Source organism: Heterodontus francisci, chromosome 6 (genome assembly GCF_036365525.1).
Source record: "Heterodontus francisci isolate sHetFra1 chromosome 6, sHetFra1.hap1, whole genome shotgun sequence".
Lineage (NCBI taxonomy): Eukaryota > Metazoa > Chordata > Chondrichthyes > Heterodontiformes > Heterodontidae > Heterodontus > Heterodontus francisci.
This window is the reverse complement of record NC_090376.1, coordinates 153,091,631-153,111,780: the sequence shown is the minus strand read 5'-3', so window position 1 is coordinate 153,111,780 and position 20,150 is coordinate 153,091,631. Positions and strand designations below refer to the sequence as shown.

Genomic DNA, 20,150 nt, shown 5'->3' with positions numbered 1-20,150 from the left:
TTTGCTACTATGATTATTCATTAGTCTATCACTCCATTGACCCACTTACCAACTCTAGCCATTTGAATGTCACTCCTAGACCTCGTCACTTCCTTCCCTACACATTTGCTAGGCCTTAGGTCTCCACAACTTCCATCGTGGACCTGTTCTTTAAGTCCTTTATGAAGGGTCTTGGTGTTGTGTGCTGCTTCTGTATCAGAACTCATGCTGTCCTCTTTGAAGCAGTCTTTGTTGGTCAATTGTCGGTCCTCCCAGTCACTGTTGTATGACCTTAAGGTCGTTTCTATTTGCCTGGTCTCTCCTAAACCCAGATCTGGACACTGCACTCCCTCCCAGCCTTTGACTTGACTGTTCTGCCCCCTCCTGGCTTCCTCCATTCTATTAGAAGCAATTTTGTGCTTTTTTTGTACTGATTAAGCCGTGGTTTGGACTTGTTTTGCACATTTTTATGAGGGACATTTTCAAGTGTTAATTTGCTAAGATATGTTTAAAACTAAATAAAGCATCAGTACATAATATTTATCAAGAGTTTTTCAGCCTAGAAAGACACCTTCCATGAAAGAGGTTGCAGATCTCTAAAAGCTGTATTATTCGATATAATTTGCCAGGAGTTACCTTTTTCACTGTTCAAGCAACATATTATACCAGACGTGATATTTTGGATACAAGAACAAGCTGAAAGAGAGTTTGGTCAGAAGAGAAAATTGTGATTCGTAGTTATGGGCATTTTAAACAGATGAAATATTGCTATAAATGAGCAAAACAAAACCACAGTCAGAAAAAAAATTGTTGACCTCTAGAGAAAAGTGCTACCCTTGACAGAAGTTGAGGGTTTGATTAATTAGTACCCATGAGAAACCTTAGCAAGCAAATAGATGATGGCAGTTCAGACAGCCTATTCCACCTGCCAAGCATGTTCCCTATGCCAACGGACATATCTTTCCTACAGAAAAACAAAAGAAAATGATGAGCTCCCATGATGCCCCAATTAATAGAAAACTTCCCAGCATGTTCAAGAATGAGATCAGGTAAAGTAATATTTGTGGATATATGTACATGTATGCTGAAAACATTTGCTCAATAATGATCTCAAATGTTATTGTAGCAGCTCTAACCAGATCAAAGTAAGGTCATCCAGATCTATTTAAAAGGAACGCCTGTTTTTTTTCTTAACAGGAGAGAGAATGAGTCAGCGGGAACTGGATTGCGATAGATATAATGAGAAATCGCATGAAAGGGGAGAATTAGTAGGAGGCAAAGGCAGAGGGTGATAGAAATATTGATACAGATGAAAATGAGCAGTTATAAGAAGAGAGAAACTAACTTTCCACCTTTTGTCTATGAGCGATGCCACAACATCTGCTAATGCTTTTAGATGTATTTGCATTAGCTTGAAAATGCAGTTCCCCAGCTGTATGAAAATTCTCAGTATCATGTGCTTAATACTCAGATGACAAATTGCTGGGTGTTAATGGGATTTCCCTTTTAAGTTCTTTCCAAAACATAACGATCTGAACACTATTCATCAGTTCCTCTGATTGAAGGGGTGGGGCTGCCAAGGAACTACTTTTAATGTGATGAATAATTATACCTTAAACAATGCTATACAAATGCCATTTTAATGTTAACTTGCCAATTGTAACACTGCCTGAACATGCAAGTTGTCACTGTTGTAAATGTGTATCTTTTAAATATATATATATATAAAACTGCTTCTTTGATTTAGGAATTTAATGAAGCATCACCTAAACATCCCACCAATCCTTATGCAGCATCAAAAGCAGCATCTGAATGTATAGTTTTGTCCTATTGGGAAAGCTTCAGGGTAAGGTTATATATTGTATTTAACTAAAATATATGTAAGGATTACTGATATTTTTTCAAAGTAATTTTGGTCAGTGCTTTGGAATCCAGTGTAACTTCCCACTCTTCCTAATCACTGCCACTCTCCCTCAAATCATCCCCTTTATGGACTTACTCGAGGGCCATTGTTAATGCCACAGCGGCACAATCTTTAATTCCTCATCTCCAACTAAATCCCTATTTGATGTCTACAGCTCACTGGCTTGATGATAATGAGGCCTAAGGCCAAATAGAAATTGCACCTCAGGGCCTATCAATTCAGATGCAGGGAGCTGAATTTTTGAGGCAGGGTGCCCCGAAAATACCAGTTCTGGCTGGCATGTCGATTTCAAGATGCTGCTCCTGGCTCCATCAATAATGAACAGAGCGGGAGGAGGGTGGGACAGGAATACTGCTCTCCCTCAAATTGAGGCCAACAAATACAGATTAGAATCTTGTTAAGAGCTTGTCAGAGACCGACCTTTTAATTTTTAAAGGGGCGGACAGTTTACCTGCACCTTCAGAAACTGAGCAGCTGAAGGCAGGCGGGTAATGGATGGAGAGCCAGTTATGGCTGCCCCAAGGCATCACCCTGGCCCCATAAGAGGGTCACTGGGGCAAAGGGGAACTGGGCACTTAATAAGGTGGTGACTTTGGCGCTGCACAGGTGGCAGGGAGCGTGGACACTCAGCACCGGGGCTTTGAGCGGAGTCAGCACCCTCCTGACATCGCAGGGCAGAGAACTACTGGGTAGCCTTCTGCCCAAAAAGAAGACTCCAGATGACAATGGGGGCACACATGTCATATTTTGGAAACAGTGGCAATGAGGGGCAACACATCCTCTGCAGGAAGGACAGAGCCCTGGGCATCTGGAAGGCACAGGAGAGGAAGGAAGGGCAAGAAAGCAACAGAGGCCATACCCTCAACACAGGATCCACTACTAAAGATGAAGCTACCTGGAAATGACCAAGATCCAGTGCCGCAGCGGACTGTGAATCTCCAGGCAGATGGTCAGAGACATCTGTGCTCTCGTTGTCAAAGACCTCGCACCTTTCAGCACTGGTCGCCATGTCCTCACAGTGGCATCAAAGTCACTGTGGCTGTGAACTTCTTCACTTATGATTCCTTCCAACGATTAGCTGTGGACCTTACTTGCATCTTAAAACAGCTGCAAAACATTGCATCTTGCTGGCCACTGATGCCCTCTTTGCCAGAGCTGGACAGCACAGTCATTTAACGACAAGCATGTCTTCACAGGGATGGAGGGCATTGGGTTTTGCCAGCATTGCTGGATTACCCCAGGTGCAGGGCATCATTTATTGCACACATGTGGCCATCAAAGCACCCAGGGATTGCCCAGTGAGATCCATCAACAGAAAGGCTTCCACTCCCTCAACTTCCAACTGGTCTGTGACTACAAGAACTTCCTCCATGTGTGTGCTTGCTTTCCTGGCAGCTGTCATGATTTCTTTATCCTCTGGCAGTCCAGGCTGTCACAGATCTTCACTCCAACCCCCAAAGTACATTGGTGGATCCTAGTGAACAAGGAAAATCCCTTGAAGATACGGCTACTGACCCCTGTAAGAGACAGACGCGATACAACCAATTTCAACTGCTCATCAGGACAACCATTGAGCAGATCATTGGGCTTATGATGATGCGAGGTCATTGGGCTTATGAAGATGCGATTCTGGTCGGGTGGCACCCCCCCCAATACCCTCTGTCATTGTGATGGCCTGCTGTGTTCTCCATAACATGGCCCTCTAGAGAGGTGTGGACCTTGAGGACGGTGAGGCCTTGGAAAGAGAGAGCTCGTCAGGAGAGGAGCAGGAAGTAAGAGAAGAGGAGGAAGACAGAGAGATGTCCCAGCTGCACGACGAGGTGGCCTTCTCCCGCCACCCTCTGGGAAGAAGACCTCCCTCCGCACCCTCACGGCCTCTCGCATTAGATCCAGATCGGCATCGATGAAGCGAGGACCTGCTCTGCCCCAGATACCAGGCTTCCGGTTCCCCTGTGACATCTCACTGACGTCTGGTGCAGTGGAAGGCTTTGGCACAAATCTCCCCCTCAGGACAACCTGCAGCTTCAGTAATGACTGCCATGGGTGTTCCAATGAGTCCCACACTTTACCTGATCCACCTCCATTCCAGCTCCCAATGGCTCTAAGTGGACAGGAAACCTACATCAATTAAGGGCTCACCTCCCTGAAGATCTGAACTTTAATCAGTTTCCTACTGGAGGCAGGTTTCAGACCCCAAAACAGACCCGGCTCCTGTTTCCTCTCTGCCTGGTGAAAATTCAGCCCAGGGATCATTTCCTCAAATATCTAGAGTCATAGAGTTGTACAGCACAGAAACAGGCCCTTCGGCCCATTGTGTCTGTGCCGGCCATCAAGCATCTAACTATTCTAATCCCATTTTCCAGCACTTGCCCTAATGTCCACTGAATCTTTTTTTCTTATTATTGTAAAATCTTCTTACACATGACAAGTTCTATATATGTACACGTTGTCCCTGTTTAGTACATGCATGAACTTCTTTGTTTTAATTTTTCTTTTTAAACTATATTTTCTGTAGTTTCCAGTCATTATAACAAGAAGTGGTAATGTTTATGGACCTCATCAATATCCAGAAAAAGTAAGTGTGCTTTGCTATGTCATTCTCCAACCTGACAAGAATCTGACCAATGCTTCAGCACTTACTGGAGCAGCTGACCAAAAAAAAAATGGAGAACATTGAAAATACTTTATGTACCTTACTGAGCATTTCTGCTACCAATCAAATCAAACACAATGTGCAAGAAGGCCTCCCTCCATCCTCCATATTGTAAATTTCTAGGTTCTGTGTTTGCCTTAGGCCTGCATGAAATCCATGCTGAAATATTTAATTTTCTGTTATTTAAGATATTCTAAATGGATCTTGAAGTTCTTTTTATTCTGTGATCTTAGAGGGAATAGATGGACATGGATTTTTCCTACTTTTTTTTACAAATAAATTACTAACAGCCTTTATAATGTACGTTCTCACGAGTATAGTTTTCTAATTTTCAAACATTGCAATGATATGACCAAAAAATGCTAACAAATATCTGTTGTCCATATTACAAAAATTGTATGGACATATGATTATAATTGAACCTTTCTCATTTACTCATTGCATCTTCACTATCGCTCAAAGAGGAGAAAATTGCCCTCAGGCAAATTCAATGAAACACTTGAGGACGACAACTAGAATTCTTTGTCTCCTCTGCAAAATTATTTATGGGAGCTTTTTCCTTCCTATGTATAGCAAAACAAATCAGTACTAAGTGTGTGCAGTTGAAGGTCCTGTGCCAGAGCCCAATCTGATTCTAGAGAAAAGCAGAATGTGATTGCCTCCTCCAGGGATACTTATTCTACTTCACCCCAGAATCAGAGTGAAGCCTGACTCCATCTCCATTCAGACGTTATAGCTCTTGGGGTGAAAGGGATCAAAGGATATGGGGGGAAAGCGGGAACAGTTTACTGAGTTGGATGATCAGCCATGATCGTAATGAATGGCATAGCAGGCTCAAAGGGCCGAATGGCCTATTCCTGCTCCTATTTTCTATGTTTACCAGTGATGCAGAGCAACAATCACATACATAATTTCATAGAATCGTGTTATGGGTGCAGCACAAAAGGGGCCATTCCGCCTGTCAGGTCCTTGCCAGCTCTCTGGAAGAGCAACTCAACTAGTCCCACTCCTCCACCCTTTCCCTGTAGCCCTGCAACTTCTTTCTCTTCAGGTATTTATCCATTTCTCTTTTGAAAGTCTCAATTGAATATGCCTCCACCATCCTCTCAAGCAGTGCATTCTAGATCCTAATTACTCGCTGTGTAAAAGGTTTCTTCTCATGTCACAGTTGGCACTTTTGCTAATTACCTTAAATCTGTGTCCTCTGATTCTTGAACCTTCCGCCAATGGGAACAGTTTCTCTCAATCTACTTTGTCCAGACCCTTCAGGATTTTGAACACTCATATCAAATCTCCTCTCAACTTTCTCTCCTCTAAGGGGACAACTCCAGCTTCTCTGTCCATGTAACTGCTGTCCCTCATCCCTGGAAGCATTCTCCTAAATCTTTTCTGCATCCTCTCTAAAGCCTTTCCATTCTTACTAAAGTGCAGTGCCCAGAATTGGATGCAATACTCCAGTTGAGGCCGAACCAGTGTTTTATAAAGGTTCATCATAACCTCCTTGCTTTTGTTCTCTATGAGCTGGATTTTGCTAAGATTATCAGGACCCCATCTTTGGGCTCAATTCTGGGTCAGGAACCCAGAGGTGGCCATGACGGAAAGCCGGCTGTGATCATCCCAGAGGCAACCAATCAAGCTGCCTCTGAAAGCCCTGTCCATCCATTTAAGGACGTCGCAGACCAGGGAACTGGCAGGCCTAATCAGGGGGCCCACCGTGAGGTCCAGCCAGCAGCCCCACCGGGAGAGCTGGCGGTGCCGATGTAGGTAGGAGAACATGAGAACACCTCAAGATGGAGTTGCCCTCTGAAGAATTATAAAAATGTTTTAAAAAAAAGTGTGGCCACAGCTTTCAGGCCATAATTGAGGAGCAACCATTAAGGACTTGGCACAGGCTCCCAAGGCTGGAAGGCCAATAGGGAGGCCCTCCAGCACTCAGATGAGCAGCCCCATTGCCAGAAGTGGGAGCTGCCAATGCAGGTAGAGAGAGGACTCCTCAAGTTGGAGGCATCGTCTGAAGTGATTTTAAAAGCTTTTCACTGTAAAAACGTCCACAGCTGCCAGGCCATCGTTGTGCAGGGGCAAATGTACACTGGACAGCCAGCGGCCGCAGCTATGGCCCGACAGCTAAGTGGATGGAACACTGCCCCCCGCCCCCCCTCCAGTCTGTTGCCGGGAGACCGCCTCCAACCCATTTGACTGTGTTTCGTCCTCAGTGGGGGGCTTGTATGCTGATTGGAAAATTCTAGTCAGTGTGTAGAGATTGGCCTAACAGACTACCCGCCGGCCAGTGGAGGGATATTGCAACCCCTTCTGCCTCCGGTCCCACCTCCACGGCCTTTTAAAGATTCAGTGCTCTTTTTTGTCGACTTACAAACACTGTATCCATAACCCTGGAGGACAAAAAACTAGGAATTCTGGGTGGGCCAGAAAAGTTTGAGAAGTATTGCAAAATTTACATGGTAATAATTATAATATACTAGTAAATTTGGGGGGTGGATTATGAAACTGCTGTTTGATTGTTATGGATTTCTCTGTATTTTTAGCTAGTTGACCAAATGTTTTGACTAGTATGTAAGTTTAAATGTTAATACTGCTGCACGATCACTACAGAACATCCCTCAATAACTTTGTATTAATGGTATTAGTTACAAATCATGAATGCTAACATTTCTTGACATGTGAAGTATACTAGCAGTTGGCTGCAAGCATAAAAATAAAACTAAAATTAAATAAAAACTTTTACATTTATATAGCACCTTTTAATGTAACAAAATATCCCAAGGGTTCAGACCCAACTAAAAGTCAGAGGGACATTAGGGAAGGTGGCGAAGAGATTTCGTTCTTTTGGAGAGAGAGTTCCATGGTAGGCGGATGGATGGTTGAAAGTTTTGCAGCCAACAGAGTGGAGGGGTATACACGATAGAGCAGAGTTGGAATCAAAGTCTATTTATGTATTTATAAACAGTAATTATAAGGCTGCAATCTAATCTTTATAAACCACATAATTCTTGTAGAATTTGGTATCCTTTAAAGCTCTTCTGTATATTCATTATTCTGAAAATAATTGCAACTACATTGTTCCAACATTATCAGGAAAATACATCTTGGGACAGTGTAGTTGCAACTCCTATGATTTGTTTCACTTGGGATCCCTATTAGCTCAGGGTTAGTTTACTGTTGTGTGGATCATTTAAGTATCATTTATTGCTTTATTGAACTTCCAAAGATTAATCCTTTAGTCTTTTTTTCCCTCTTGATTTTAAATAGAACAATCCAAATGATCTTTAAATATTTTGTGTACAGAATAAAGGCTTGTTTGGATCATTTCTTATTACAATCCAATTTAAAGCAATTTTTTGAAATATACATGAGGAAAGGCACTTTTCCATAATCTAATGCTCAATGCTGCCTTGTGAGTTTTGTAATTTTAGTGAGCTGTCTTTTGATGTTTGCTAAAGTTTCCATTTGTAATGTTGCTTAAAAACAATTAAAGCTGTCTGTGAAATAAATCAGATGTAATCATGGACGGTTTGATAATCTAAATTAAAATATGGTAAATTTACAAGTAAACTGGCACAAATTTGCTAAATGCACCAGATGTCATATGTATGCATTTATATTTATTGATAGTTTTTTTTGAAAGCAGTGTAATTCTGTGTTGCGATAGATGAACCAAACTTTTAAATCTTTAAATGTCATCATGTTGCTTTAATCTTTCTTTAGGTTATTCCAAAATTCATAGCCTTATTGCAACGTAACCGAAAATGGTAAGTAGCTTTATGGGATTTGAGGCTGTGGCAAGATATTTGTTGCCCATTGGTTTGGGTTTATCATTTTATTTTACTGTTTCATATGGGTTTAAGAAAATTTCTTTTTAAAGTGCCAAAAGAAAATTCGTATACAAGTATTTTGAAAAATGTAAATAACTACATTTTGGACCTGATAGTCAGGGGCCTCACTGTACTGTTGAAGCTAAGTCATCATTATGGATTGTTGGCAACATATTGATCCCTCAATATTTTCTTTGGCCATTATTCTAATTTAGGCATGAGAGTTGTGGTCCAGCTCAATTCAGTACTGCACTTCCACAGTTTTGAGGTGAGATGCCTCAAGTAGCAGAGGATGAATATTATCACAATTTTTATTATCGCTTGCATCAATATGAGCAGTAGAAATAGCTCTGAGCCAGGGATAATAAAAGCAAAATACTGCAGATGCTGGAAATCTGAAATAAAAACAAGAAATGCTGGAAATATTCAGCAGGTCTGGCAGCATCTGTGGAGACAGAAGCAGAGTTAATGTTTCAGGTCAGTGACCCTTCATCAGAACTGGGCCAGGGATATTGACTTACCTTCACAACTGTTTCCTACCAATATAAAAGCAAAATACTGCGGATGCTGGAAATCTGTTCCGAAGAAGGGTCACTGACCCGAAACGTTAACTCTGCTTCTCTTTCCACAGATGCTGCCAGACCTGCTGAGTGATTCCAGCATTTCTTGTTTTTGTTTCCTACCAGTGTCTATTTCCCAGATTTTCAATTCCTTTCTCTCTTCGCTCATTATCTTAGCACATCATAGCCCTTTTAAGAGGTTGTAGTTTTTTATATTATGGATTTAAAATTTACAGATAGAGGAGGGCTGCATTGTCCCAGCTGTATTATTGCCTTCAGTGCTTCTTCCTGCATTCCAAAGTTAACTGTGATCTCAGTGATGTTATGGGTAGGTGCTGGGAACATAACACCATTCCCTATCTGGGTGATCTTGGTGGGTTTGAAACAAAAAGTGGGATAATACTTCATTTTCAAAGAATTGGTGGTGACACAATAGATTTCCATATTCAAATGCAAGTGTTTGCCATTGTCTTCCTCCCACCGCTGGAAATTCATTTTACAGTTTGATGATTCATGATCTAAAGTAAAACCACAAGTCGGTTTTCCAGGATTTCTAACATCAAAACAACACGTGTAAATTCCTTCTTTCTCTGTGCAAGACTCACGATTTGGACTGTCCTGAGTATAACGTCGATGAATTATGATGGTTAGATGTGATATATCGGAAGAGATTCTTGTTCCAGCGTCCCTTTATATTCTACCTTAAAGACCTCCCATTCTGTACCCTCTTCTAGATGGGGTAACCATTAGACTGCCGGTACCACCCCCATGGTCTAATCTGGGTAATCTCCATCTCTCTTTACTAGGTGGGCTAGCCCATATTGCTGAGCTCTCTCTACATTACCTCTATCTCCAGTCCATTTTTTGAACATAGTGTCATTAGTAAAAGCTGGGATGCGGTTGTTCTCTGTGTCATTAAGTACTATCCCCACCTGATTTAACATGTAGCTTCCTTAAGTTGTGCTTAGCTGTTTCTTTCTCTGCTCTCCATTTATTCTTAATTATTTATGGTTTCTTGGACTTGCCGGAAGAGGATTACCTCATCTTGGATGGTTAGGACATTCTGGTTCTGTTCCTGAATTGTTTCCCTGTCTCCCCTATTTTCACTCAATAAAATTCCCTGTAGCTGTCTCCTTAATGCTTCGTCATGTTCCAACGCATCCTCGATATCTAACCTATTCCAAAACACGTTACCTGCAATTGCACCAATACTTAACCATTCTCACAGTCCTCTCTTTTCCCACCACGGGCCTTAAATTCTGTCATATTCACATTTTCAAATTATTTTCCTGCTGCCTATGATCCCCATTTACTCTGGACACAATTTTTAGTCAAGAAATCCTTGGAATGTAGACACACCAACAGTGCTGTTAGGAAGGGAGTTTCAGGATGTTCGCCCAGCCACAGTGAAGGAACGGCGATATAGTTCCAAGTCAGGATGGTGTGAGGCGTGGAGGGGAGCTTGCAGGTGGTGGTGTTCCCATGCATCTGCTGCCCTTATCCTTCTAGGTGGTAGAGGTCCCGGGTTTAGAAGGTACTATTGAAGGAGTCTTGGTGAGTTGCTGCAGTGCATCTTTTATATGGTACACACTGCTGCCACTGAGCATCAGTGGTGGAGGGAGTGAATCTTGAACCTGGTGGATGGGGTGACAATCAAGTAAACTGCTTTGTCCTGGATGGTGTCGAGCTTCTTGTGTGTTGTTGGAGCTGCAACCAATCAGGCACGTGTAGAATATTCCATCACACTCCTAAATTGTTCCTTGTAGATGCGTGGACAATCAGTGGGGAGGCAGGAGATGAGTTACTTGCTGCTGAATTCCCAGCTTCTTTCCTGCTCTTGTAGCCACAGCATTTATGTGGCTGGTCCAGTTCAGTTTCTAGTCAATGGTAACTCCAAGATGTTGATAGTGGGGGATTCAGCTATGGTAATGCAATTGAACATTAAGGGGAGATGGTTAGATGTTCTCTTGTTTGAGATGGTCATTGCTTGGCACTTGTGTGATGCAAATGTTACTTGCCACTTATCAGCCCAAGCCTGGATGTTGTCCAGGTCTTGCTGCATAAGAACATGAGCTGCTTCAGTATCTGAGGAGGCGCGAATGGTGCTGAACATTGTGCAATTATCAGCGAACATCCCCACTTCTGACCTTATGATGGAGGGAAAGTTATTGATGAAGTAGCTGAAGATGGTTGGGCCTAGGACACTACCCTGAGGAACTCCTGGGGTGATATCCTGGGATTGAGATGATTGACCTCCAACAACCACAACTGTCTTCCTTTGTGCTAGGTATGACTCCAACCAGCAGAGAGCTTTCCCCTTGATTCCCATTGACCTCAGTTTTACTAGGGCTCCTTGATGCCGTACTCGATCAAAGTCTGCCTTGATGACAAGGACAGTCACTCTCACCTCACCTCTTGAGTTCAGCTCTTTTGTGCATGTTTGAGCCAAGGCTGTAACGAGGTCAGGAGCTGAGTGGCCCTGGCAGAACCCGAACTAGCATCAGTGAGCAGATTTTTGCTGAGCAAGTACCGCTTGATAGCACTGTTGACGACCCCTTCCATCACTTTGCTGATGACTGAGAGTAGATTGATCAAGTGGTAATTGGCCGGGTTGGATTTGTCCTGCTTTTTGTGCGCAGGACATACCTGGGCAATTTTCCTCATTGCCAGATAGATGGCAGTGTTGCAGCTGTACTAAAACAGCTTGGCTAGGGATGCGGCTCGTTTTGGAGCACAAGTCTTCAGTACAATTGCCAGAATGTTGTCAGGGCCCATAGCCTTTGCAGTATCCAGTGTCTTCAGCCATTTCTTAATATCATGTGGAGTGAATTGGATTGGCTGAAGACTGGCATCTGTGATGCTCGGTACCTCAGGAGGAGGCCGAGATGGATCATCAACTCGGCACTTGTGGCAGAACATGGATGCAAATGCTTCAGCCTTGTCTTTTGTACTGATGTGCTGGGCTTCCCTATCGTTGAGGATGGGGATATTTGTGGAGTCTCCTCCTCCTGTCAGTTGTTTAATTGTCCACCACCATTCATGATTGGATGTGGCAGGACTGCAGAGCTTAGATCTGATCCATTGGTTATGGGATCGCTTAGCACTGTCTTTTGCATGCTGCTTCCGCTGTTTGGCTTGTAAGTAATCCTGTGTTGTAGCTTCACCAGGCTGACACCACATTTTTTGGTATGCCTCAGGCTGCTCCTGGCTTGCCCTCCTGCACTCTTCATTGAACCATGGGAAATATTGTTTTGCCAAAACTAATGCATTGAGATTCTTGCCATGGTCTTGTGTTTTTTTTTCTCTCTATTCGGAAATATTGTGGTGCGCCTTTAAGACTGTAAAAGATCAATGCATCTTTAAGGCAGCATGTTCCGGAAGCTCAGTGAGCCAAAGTGCATTCTGGTTTCCAAGCAGCAGCCACAGAGAGAGAGAGAGGACAGAGATTCAATGTTGCAACTTTGACTTTTAAAAAATTAGCTGAACAGCAATCTGTTGAGAGACTGTTCCAGCAAGTGAAGAAAGGAGAGCTCTCTGAGACAATTTAAACTGAAGGACGAAAAACTGTGTTTCTCTCTCAAAATCCTACAAAGCTTCAAACTGAACTAATTTCATAAAGAAATATGAAAAAGTATTTTTTCTTTCACAACAAATTATTGAGATCTGCTGTGTTCATCATTCGGAAAAAAGAGTATAATACTACCAACAGCCTGTTGAACCCCTATCTTTGGAAGGATCTTCTGTTTCCTTGTGCCTTGGAAGACTGCAAGTGAACTTTGACTGTTGTATTGGAAAACTCCATTCGTCAGGAACGTAATTTGCAAAGACTTTTTTTTCTATTTTTCAGTCAGCTAATTTAAAACAGTATATATAAGCGAATGTAGGAGTTAAATTTTTAAATAAGAAGTTATAAGGTCTTTAGATATTGGTTTATCTTAGTGTTTAAGATTTTAGTTTTTTTTTAATAAATGGTTTATTTGTTGATATCTAAAGATATCTGGTTTGGTACGCTTCATTCGGGGTTACTAGATTGTTCAATTTGGCTGCTTTTTTCTTCGATTTGGAAAGCACAAAGAAATATCATGTGACCTGTGGAGCGATAGGACTGAATTGACAGTGCGTTGCTCCCACTGCAATCAGAATCATATATTTTGATTAAGGGCTTTGTCCTGAGTGGTTGTAACATTCTATCTTTAATCCTCTTCCCTCCGCAATAGTTATTGTTTATTATCAACATCATCTGTAGCCCAGTCACATTGATCACAAAAGATTGTCATTTTAAAATGATTATATTGATAACCAGCAAAATGCTTAAAAGAGCTCATGTTGCGGCTTCCATTGGGTGGTTCCGACATGTCCATTCCTGATCGAATAATAGCGATCATGGAGTAGGCCGTTGTCACCAAGGTGCAGAATGCGATGACCTTCCACAGTTCCATCTGCTAAAAACACAAGTGCAATATTTACTCTTTCACGGCCTTTGATTGATATGGTACCACTTTCTGTCTTTCTCTTTGCCTGATTCTTTCCTTTCTGGATCTGTACCAGATATACAGCTGGATTTAATTTATCTAAGATAGGAAACGGCCCTTTCCATTTTGGATCTAACACATTTTCCTTTTTACTGTAATTGAATACCCTACTGGTGCTCATAGGGTGTTACTTTCATATTTGAACTTCCCAAATTCTTTGCCACAAAGCGATTTACAATGACTATTTGTTCCGCCATCTGTTCCACCCACTTGGAATTGCATGGTTCCTGTGTCACTGCACCCATTGCAGTCAGATCTCCAGGGGTTTTTATCAGTCTCCCTGTCATTGCCTGATATGAGAAATTCCTGTCGTCTTGTGAGATGTTGATCTTATGGCCATGGGACATAGACAATGTTAGCCCATTGAGTGGGGTGACCTGTACATAACTTTTTCAGCATTGTTTTTAAAGTTCTATTTCCTCTTTCCACCACTTCAGAAGACTGGGAGTGAATACTGATGTGTAGCTTGTGTGTGGTTCCCCACAATATTTGCAACTGAGTGAAAACGTTACACATAAGATGTGAGATTTGGGCCTGAATTTTACTGGCGCAATGGGTCGCAGTGCGGGGGCTGGTAAAATCTTGCAGGGAGAGGCCCGCCTCAGCCCACGACATCGAGCAGGGCCCGCTGCTTATTACTGGCAGCGGGCGGACCTTGGTGTGCCCCCACCGCCAGGCTGCGGGCCCTTCATATACATATGCAAATCGTACCAAATGAGATGCAAATAGATTTACCTGCAGGCGGTGGTGGTCCCACGCTGATATTACGGCCGCCGTTCGTGCTCCGCGTGCCTTCGGAAATCCACATGGAGTTCCAGGTGAGAACCTCATAGGGAGGGGGGAGCAATAGAATTTTCAGGGCGGGAGGGGTGGAGGAGCAGGGAAATTAGTTTTAATTGGATGCGGAGAAGGTGGGAAGAGGTTGAAGGGCAAAAGATAGAAGGTTGGGGGGGGGAATGATCGGGTCTTTGTAAAATCAATGGATGGTCATTTCAGGCAATGAAATGACCATTGGGGGGGGTTGGGGAAGGGCCTCCATCACTTATTTTTATGTTTAATAAAACTCAACTATATCTTGCCTTTAAACATTGAAATTATTTGTAAGGGCTTAAAGCCCTTTAAAAATGGCCATGCCATTGCCAGGGACACGGCGGCCGCCCCCAATGAGCTCCTGCTCGAAATATGGCGGGAGCTCCTCGGTAGCCGCTAAATGCGGGTACCCCGCTAAGTTTAAAGCAGCGCCCCAATAAAATTCAGCCTCTCGGTTGCTGTCCACCTGTAGTGGTAGTCCCCACCTACAGATCATCTCAGTCAATAAAATTTTAGCAGCAGTTAGTGCTATTTGTGCAGGGAAAGGACTCAGTCTTCTTGGTAAACTTGGTAAATCAAGACCAATGAATACTCATAGTTGCTTTGAGTTTTTGGCAAAGTGCCAATAAAGTCAACTTGCAGATGGGTCCATGGCCCCATCTGGATATAGTACACTTTGTGAAAGAGCCCTGTTGAAACAAGTAGGAGGGTTTTGTTGGAAGCATGGCAGGCAGTGTGACACATAGATTGACTGCTTCTGCATACCTGTCCACATCTGCAATTTTCTGGTAAGTGGTGTCAGCAGAATAATGACTGCCTACGGGATGAGAGTGGAATAAGAATAGCAATTCCTGTCCCACATTAGGGCAAACACATACAGTCTGGGTTTTGTCCCTTTACTGGTATATCAACACTTAATCTGAACCAGGTGCTTCAAACAGGGTAGTGTCTGCAGCCCAAGGGGTTGGCTGTGGGAGGGGTCTATCCTGTTTATGCCATTCAATTATAGTGGCATATGGTTTGTACTGTGTCTGTAAGGTTTTTAAATCTATGGAGTCGGTGGCTGTCACTGCAGCTACATCAGTGCATTGGTCAATAGATTCTGTTTCCAATTCTCCTGACACTGCAGCCTCTTTGGCTGCTTTGTCAGCCTTTACCTTGTCTTCACTGTCAGGTTGTCCTTCCTTATGGGCAGCTACCTTCCCAAAGTAACAGGATTCAGTACAATTATTAAGTGCTTTTCATATCTTTTGCAACCAGGAACCATGAACTAAAGGTTTACCATCTGTGGTACAATACAAATTTTTGTGGTACAGGGGACAAGAGCTAACAGCATTGATGGCATACTGTCAGACCAGATATATATACTGTTTGGCCAGCAGTCACTTTGATAGTAGTTAAAAGGGCAAGTATCTCTGCATATTGGGAAGAATGTTTGATACAGTGTCTCTTAATAACTCTTTCTGGTAGTATCACAGTATAGCCTGTATGGGATGAGCCTTGAAGGTGATAGGAGGAACGATTCACATACACATCCAGGACATTCTTGATGGGTTCTTTCATGACAAAGTGTGAATCAAAATAAGAGGTAGCAGACACTTGTGAGGATCACCCTCATAAGCCAGCAGCTGTGGTAACAACGTTGTCTTTTTTGTTGTAATATCAATGTTTCTGTGCAATAATTCTATAGTCGATTTGCTCAATCATTGAGATGAGACTAACAAGTCTTCTGGCTTCATCAATAAATTCTGTGGTGTGTGTAAAATGATTTACTGCAAACCTGTGATGTATGTAAAATGTTTGACCGCCCAGAACGTAGCCAGTTGCTGGCATTCGCACGCAGTCTCTGCCCCTTGCAGGATTCACGACGCATATGCAATTGGATGCAGTCTTACAGCGTATTCCTGACAAAGCACAGCAGTTAAACTTTGTACTTAAGCTTTGTTACAGCTTTGTTGTGGTGCTCTGTCCAGTCAGGCTGACCATCATCACCTGAAACTTTTAAAAGTTTGTACAGTGGTTTTGTTAGCTCAGCAAAATCAGGAATAAAGTTTCGCTGATAGCTAATCAAGCCTAGAAACGAACAAAGGGCGGTTTTAGATCTGGGAATCGGCAGTCTCTGTATAATTTCAACTTTATGGGCATCTGGGCTCATTCCCTCCGGAGGGATTAAAACACCCAAGAAAGTGACTTTTTCTTGGAATGACTGAGCCTTTTGTGGATTAACTTTAAGACCCGCCTGAATCAGAATTGTTTGCAGTTTGTATTGCAATAACAAATGTTCATCTACGGTCTTGGTTGCTAGGAGCACATTGTTTACATACTGTAACAGGCACTGGGATCTAGAAAAACCTTTCAGGGCTGCTGCCATTCGCTTATGTAAAATTGTAGACACATTATGGAATCCCTGTGGCAGATCAAGTGTAACTCTGATCCTCATATGTAAAAATGAATTTATACTGATCTTCCTTTTTAACGGAAATGCTCCAAAACCCATTAGAAATGTCCAGGGTGGAGAAATACTTTGAACCAGCTGGTACTTCCAATAGAAGAGCGGGGGCTTCCCGCACAACAGGAGAACAGGCTAGTGTTACAGAGTTGAGTTTACGGTAATCGATAGTTAATCTCCAATTGCCATGTGGTTTCTTTACGGGCCAAATTGGTGAGTTGGTCGTGAAAGTACCTTGCCTTCCAATCCCTTGTTTGATGAAGGACTGAATTGTTTCTCTAATATAGGTGTGGCTTTGTTTGAGGATTGGGTACTGTTTAATGAATGGGTGAGGAGGTCCGTTGATGGATTCCTCCCCTCCATCTCATAGAGTCACAGAGTTATACAGCACAGAACCAGGCCCTTCGGCCCATCGTATCTGTGCCGACCATCAAGCACCTAATGACTCTAATCTCCTTTTCCAGCACGGCCTGTAGCCTTGTATGCTATGGCATTTCAAGTGCTCATCTAAATACTTCTCAAATGTTGTGAGGGTTCCTGCCTCTACCACCTCTTCAGGCAGTGCGTTCCAGATTCCACCCACCCTCTAGGTGAAACATTTTTTTCCTCAAATCCCCTCTCAACCTCCTGCCCCTTACCTTGAATCTATGCCCCCTGGTTATTGACCCCTCTGCTAAGAGAAAAAGTTTCTTCCTATCTAACTGAACAATTTTGCATACCTCAATCATATCTCCCCTCAACCTTCTCTGCTCTAAGGAAAACAACCCGAGCCTTTTCAGTCTCTCTTCATAGCTGAAATGCTCCAGCCCAGGCAACATCCTGGTGACTCTCCTCTGCACCCTCTCCAGTGCAATCACATCCTTCCTATAGTGTAGTGCCCGGAACTGTACACAGTACTCCAGCTGTGGCCTAACTAACATTTTATACAGCTCCATCATAACCTCCCTGCTCTTATATTCTATGGCTCGGCTCATAAAGGCAAGTAACCCATATGCCTTCCTAACCACCTTATCCACCTGTGCTGCTGCCTTCAGTGATCTATGGAGAAGTACACCAAGGTCCCTCTGTACTTCCTAGGGTCCTACCATCCACTGTATATTCCCTTGCCTTGTTAGTTGTCCCAAAATGCATCACCTCACATTTCTCAGGACTAAATTCCATTTGCCACAGATCCGCCAATCTTACTAGCCCATCTACATCGTCCTGTAATCTATGGCTTTCCTCCTCACTATTTATGACACCACCAATTTTTGTGTCATCCGCGAACTTACTGATCATACCTCCTATATTCACTTCCAAATCATTAATGTACACTACAAACAGCAAGGGTCCCAGCACCGATCCCTGCGGTACACCGCTGGTCACAGGCTTCCACTCACAAAAACAACCCTCAACCATCATCCTCTGCCTCCTGCCGCTAGGCCACTTTTGAATCCAATTTGCCAAATTGCCCTGGATCCCATGGGCTCTTACCTTCTTAACCAATCTCCCATGTGGGACCTTATCAAAAGCCTTCCTGAAGTCCACTTAGACTACATCAACAGCTTTACCCTCATTTACACATCTAGTCACCTCCTCAAAAAATTCAATCAAGTTAGTTAGACACGATCTCCCCCTGACAAAGATATGCTGACTATCCCTGATTAATCCCTGCTCTTCAAGTGGAGATTAATCCTGTCCCTCAGAACTTTTTCAATAGTTTCCGTACCACTGATGTTAGACTCACCGGCCTGTAATTACCTGGTTTATCCTTGATACCCTTCTTGAATAATGGTACCACATTTGCTGTCCTCCAATCCTCTTGTACCTCTCCTGTGGCCAGAGGGGATTTAAAATTTGTGTCAGAGCCCCTGCAATCTTCTCCCTTGTCTTACATAACAGCCTGAGATACATCTCATCTGGGCCTGGGGATTTATCCACTTCTAAGCCCACTAAAACAGCTAATACATCCTCCCTTTCAATGCTAGTTTAGTTTAGTTTAGTGATACAGCACTGAAACAGGCCCTTCGGCCCACCGGGTCTGTGCCGACCATCAACCACCCATTTATACTAATCCTACACTAATTCCATATTCCTACCACATCCCCACCTGTCCCTATATTTCCCTACCACCTACCTATACTAGGGGCAATTGCTAATGGCCAATTTACCTATCAACCTGCAAGTCTTTGGCATGTGGGAGGAAACCGGAGCACCCGGAGGAAATCCATGCAGACACAGGGAGAACTTGCAAACTCCACACAGGCAAGTACCCGGAATTGAACCCGGGTCACTGGAGCTGTGAGGCTGCGGTGCTAACCACTGCGCCACTGTGTATTTCACAAATCCCCCTCCCTGATCTCTACACCTACATCATCCTTCACCATATTGACCACCGATGAAAAGTAATCATTTAAAACCTCACCTATGTCCTCCGGCTCCACACACACATTGCCACTTTGGGCCCTAATGGGCCCTACTCTTTCCTTGGTTATCCTCTTGCCGTTAATATACTTATAAAATGCCTTAGGATTTTCCTTTATCTTGCCTGCTAGTGTTTTTTCATGTCCCCTCTTCGCTCTCCTAATTACTTTTTTAAGTACCCCCACTACACTTTCTATACTCCTCTAGTGCTCTGCTGTTTTCAGCACTCTGAATCTGCCATAAACCTCCTTTTTGTTTCCTGATCCAATCTTCTATATCCCTTGACATCCAGGGTTCCCTGGACTTGTTGGTCCTACCCTTAACCTTAATGGGTACATGTTGGTCCTGAACTCTCACTATTTCCTCTTTGAATGACTCCCACTGGTCTGATGTATACTTTCCTACGAGTAGCTGCTCCCAGTCCGCTTTGGCCAGATCCTGTTTTATCATATGAGTTATCTTTTTGATAGAAAAAGGAGGCAAGGGTTATGGAGGTAAGTGCAGTTGAGACCACAACCAGATCAGCCATGACCTTATTGAATGGTGGAGCTGGCTCGAAGGGCCGAATGGCCTACTCCTGCACTTAAGTCCTGTGTTCCTATATTAAAATTGGCCTTCCCCCAAGTCAGTACCTTTATTTCCAGTCCATCTTTGTCCATTTCCATAACTACCTTAAATCTTATAGAGTTATGGTCACTATCCCCGAAATGCTCCCCCACTGTCACTTCTACCACTTGTCTGGCTTCATTCCCTAGGATTAGATCCAGTGCTGCCCCTTCTCTTCTAGGACTTTCTACGTACTGGCTCAAAAAGCTCTCCTGTATGCATTTTAACAATTCTGCCCCTTTAAGCCTTTTGCACTAAGACTATCCCAGTTGTTATTGGGGAAGTTGAAATCCCCTACTGTTATTACCCTATTATTTTTACACTTCTCAGAGATTTGCCTACATATCTGCTCCTCTATCTCTTCCTGACTGTTTGGAGGTCTGTATTACACTCCCAGCCAAGTG

The 20,150-nt window shown here is 43.2% G+C and overlaps 1 protein-coding gene across 4 annotated transcripts in view; it reads left to right on the top strand.

Moving 5' to 3' along the window:
• The window catches only part of LOC137371555 (dTDP-D-glucose 4,6-dehydratase-like), a 98,923-nt gene that overhangs the window by 20,474 nt on the left and 58,299 nt on the right, over positions 1-20,150 (top strand). For 3 of the 4 annotated variants that reach the window (XR_010975250.1, XM_068034375.1, XM_068034373.1), the window contains 3 exons: positions 1,727-1,825; positions 4,419-4,478; positions 8,280-8,323. Coding sequence is in view for 3 of the 4 variants with exons in the window: in XM_068034375.1 (XP_067890476.1) it covers positions 1,727-1,825; positions 4,419-4,478; positions 8,280-8,323 (203 nt within the window). In the remaining variant the exon portion in view is untranslated. The remainder of the gene's footprint in view (positions 1-1,726; positions 1,826-4,418; positions 4,479-8,279; positions 8,324-20,150) is intronic. The other variant, XM_068034374.1, reaches the window with a different exon arrangement.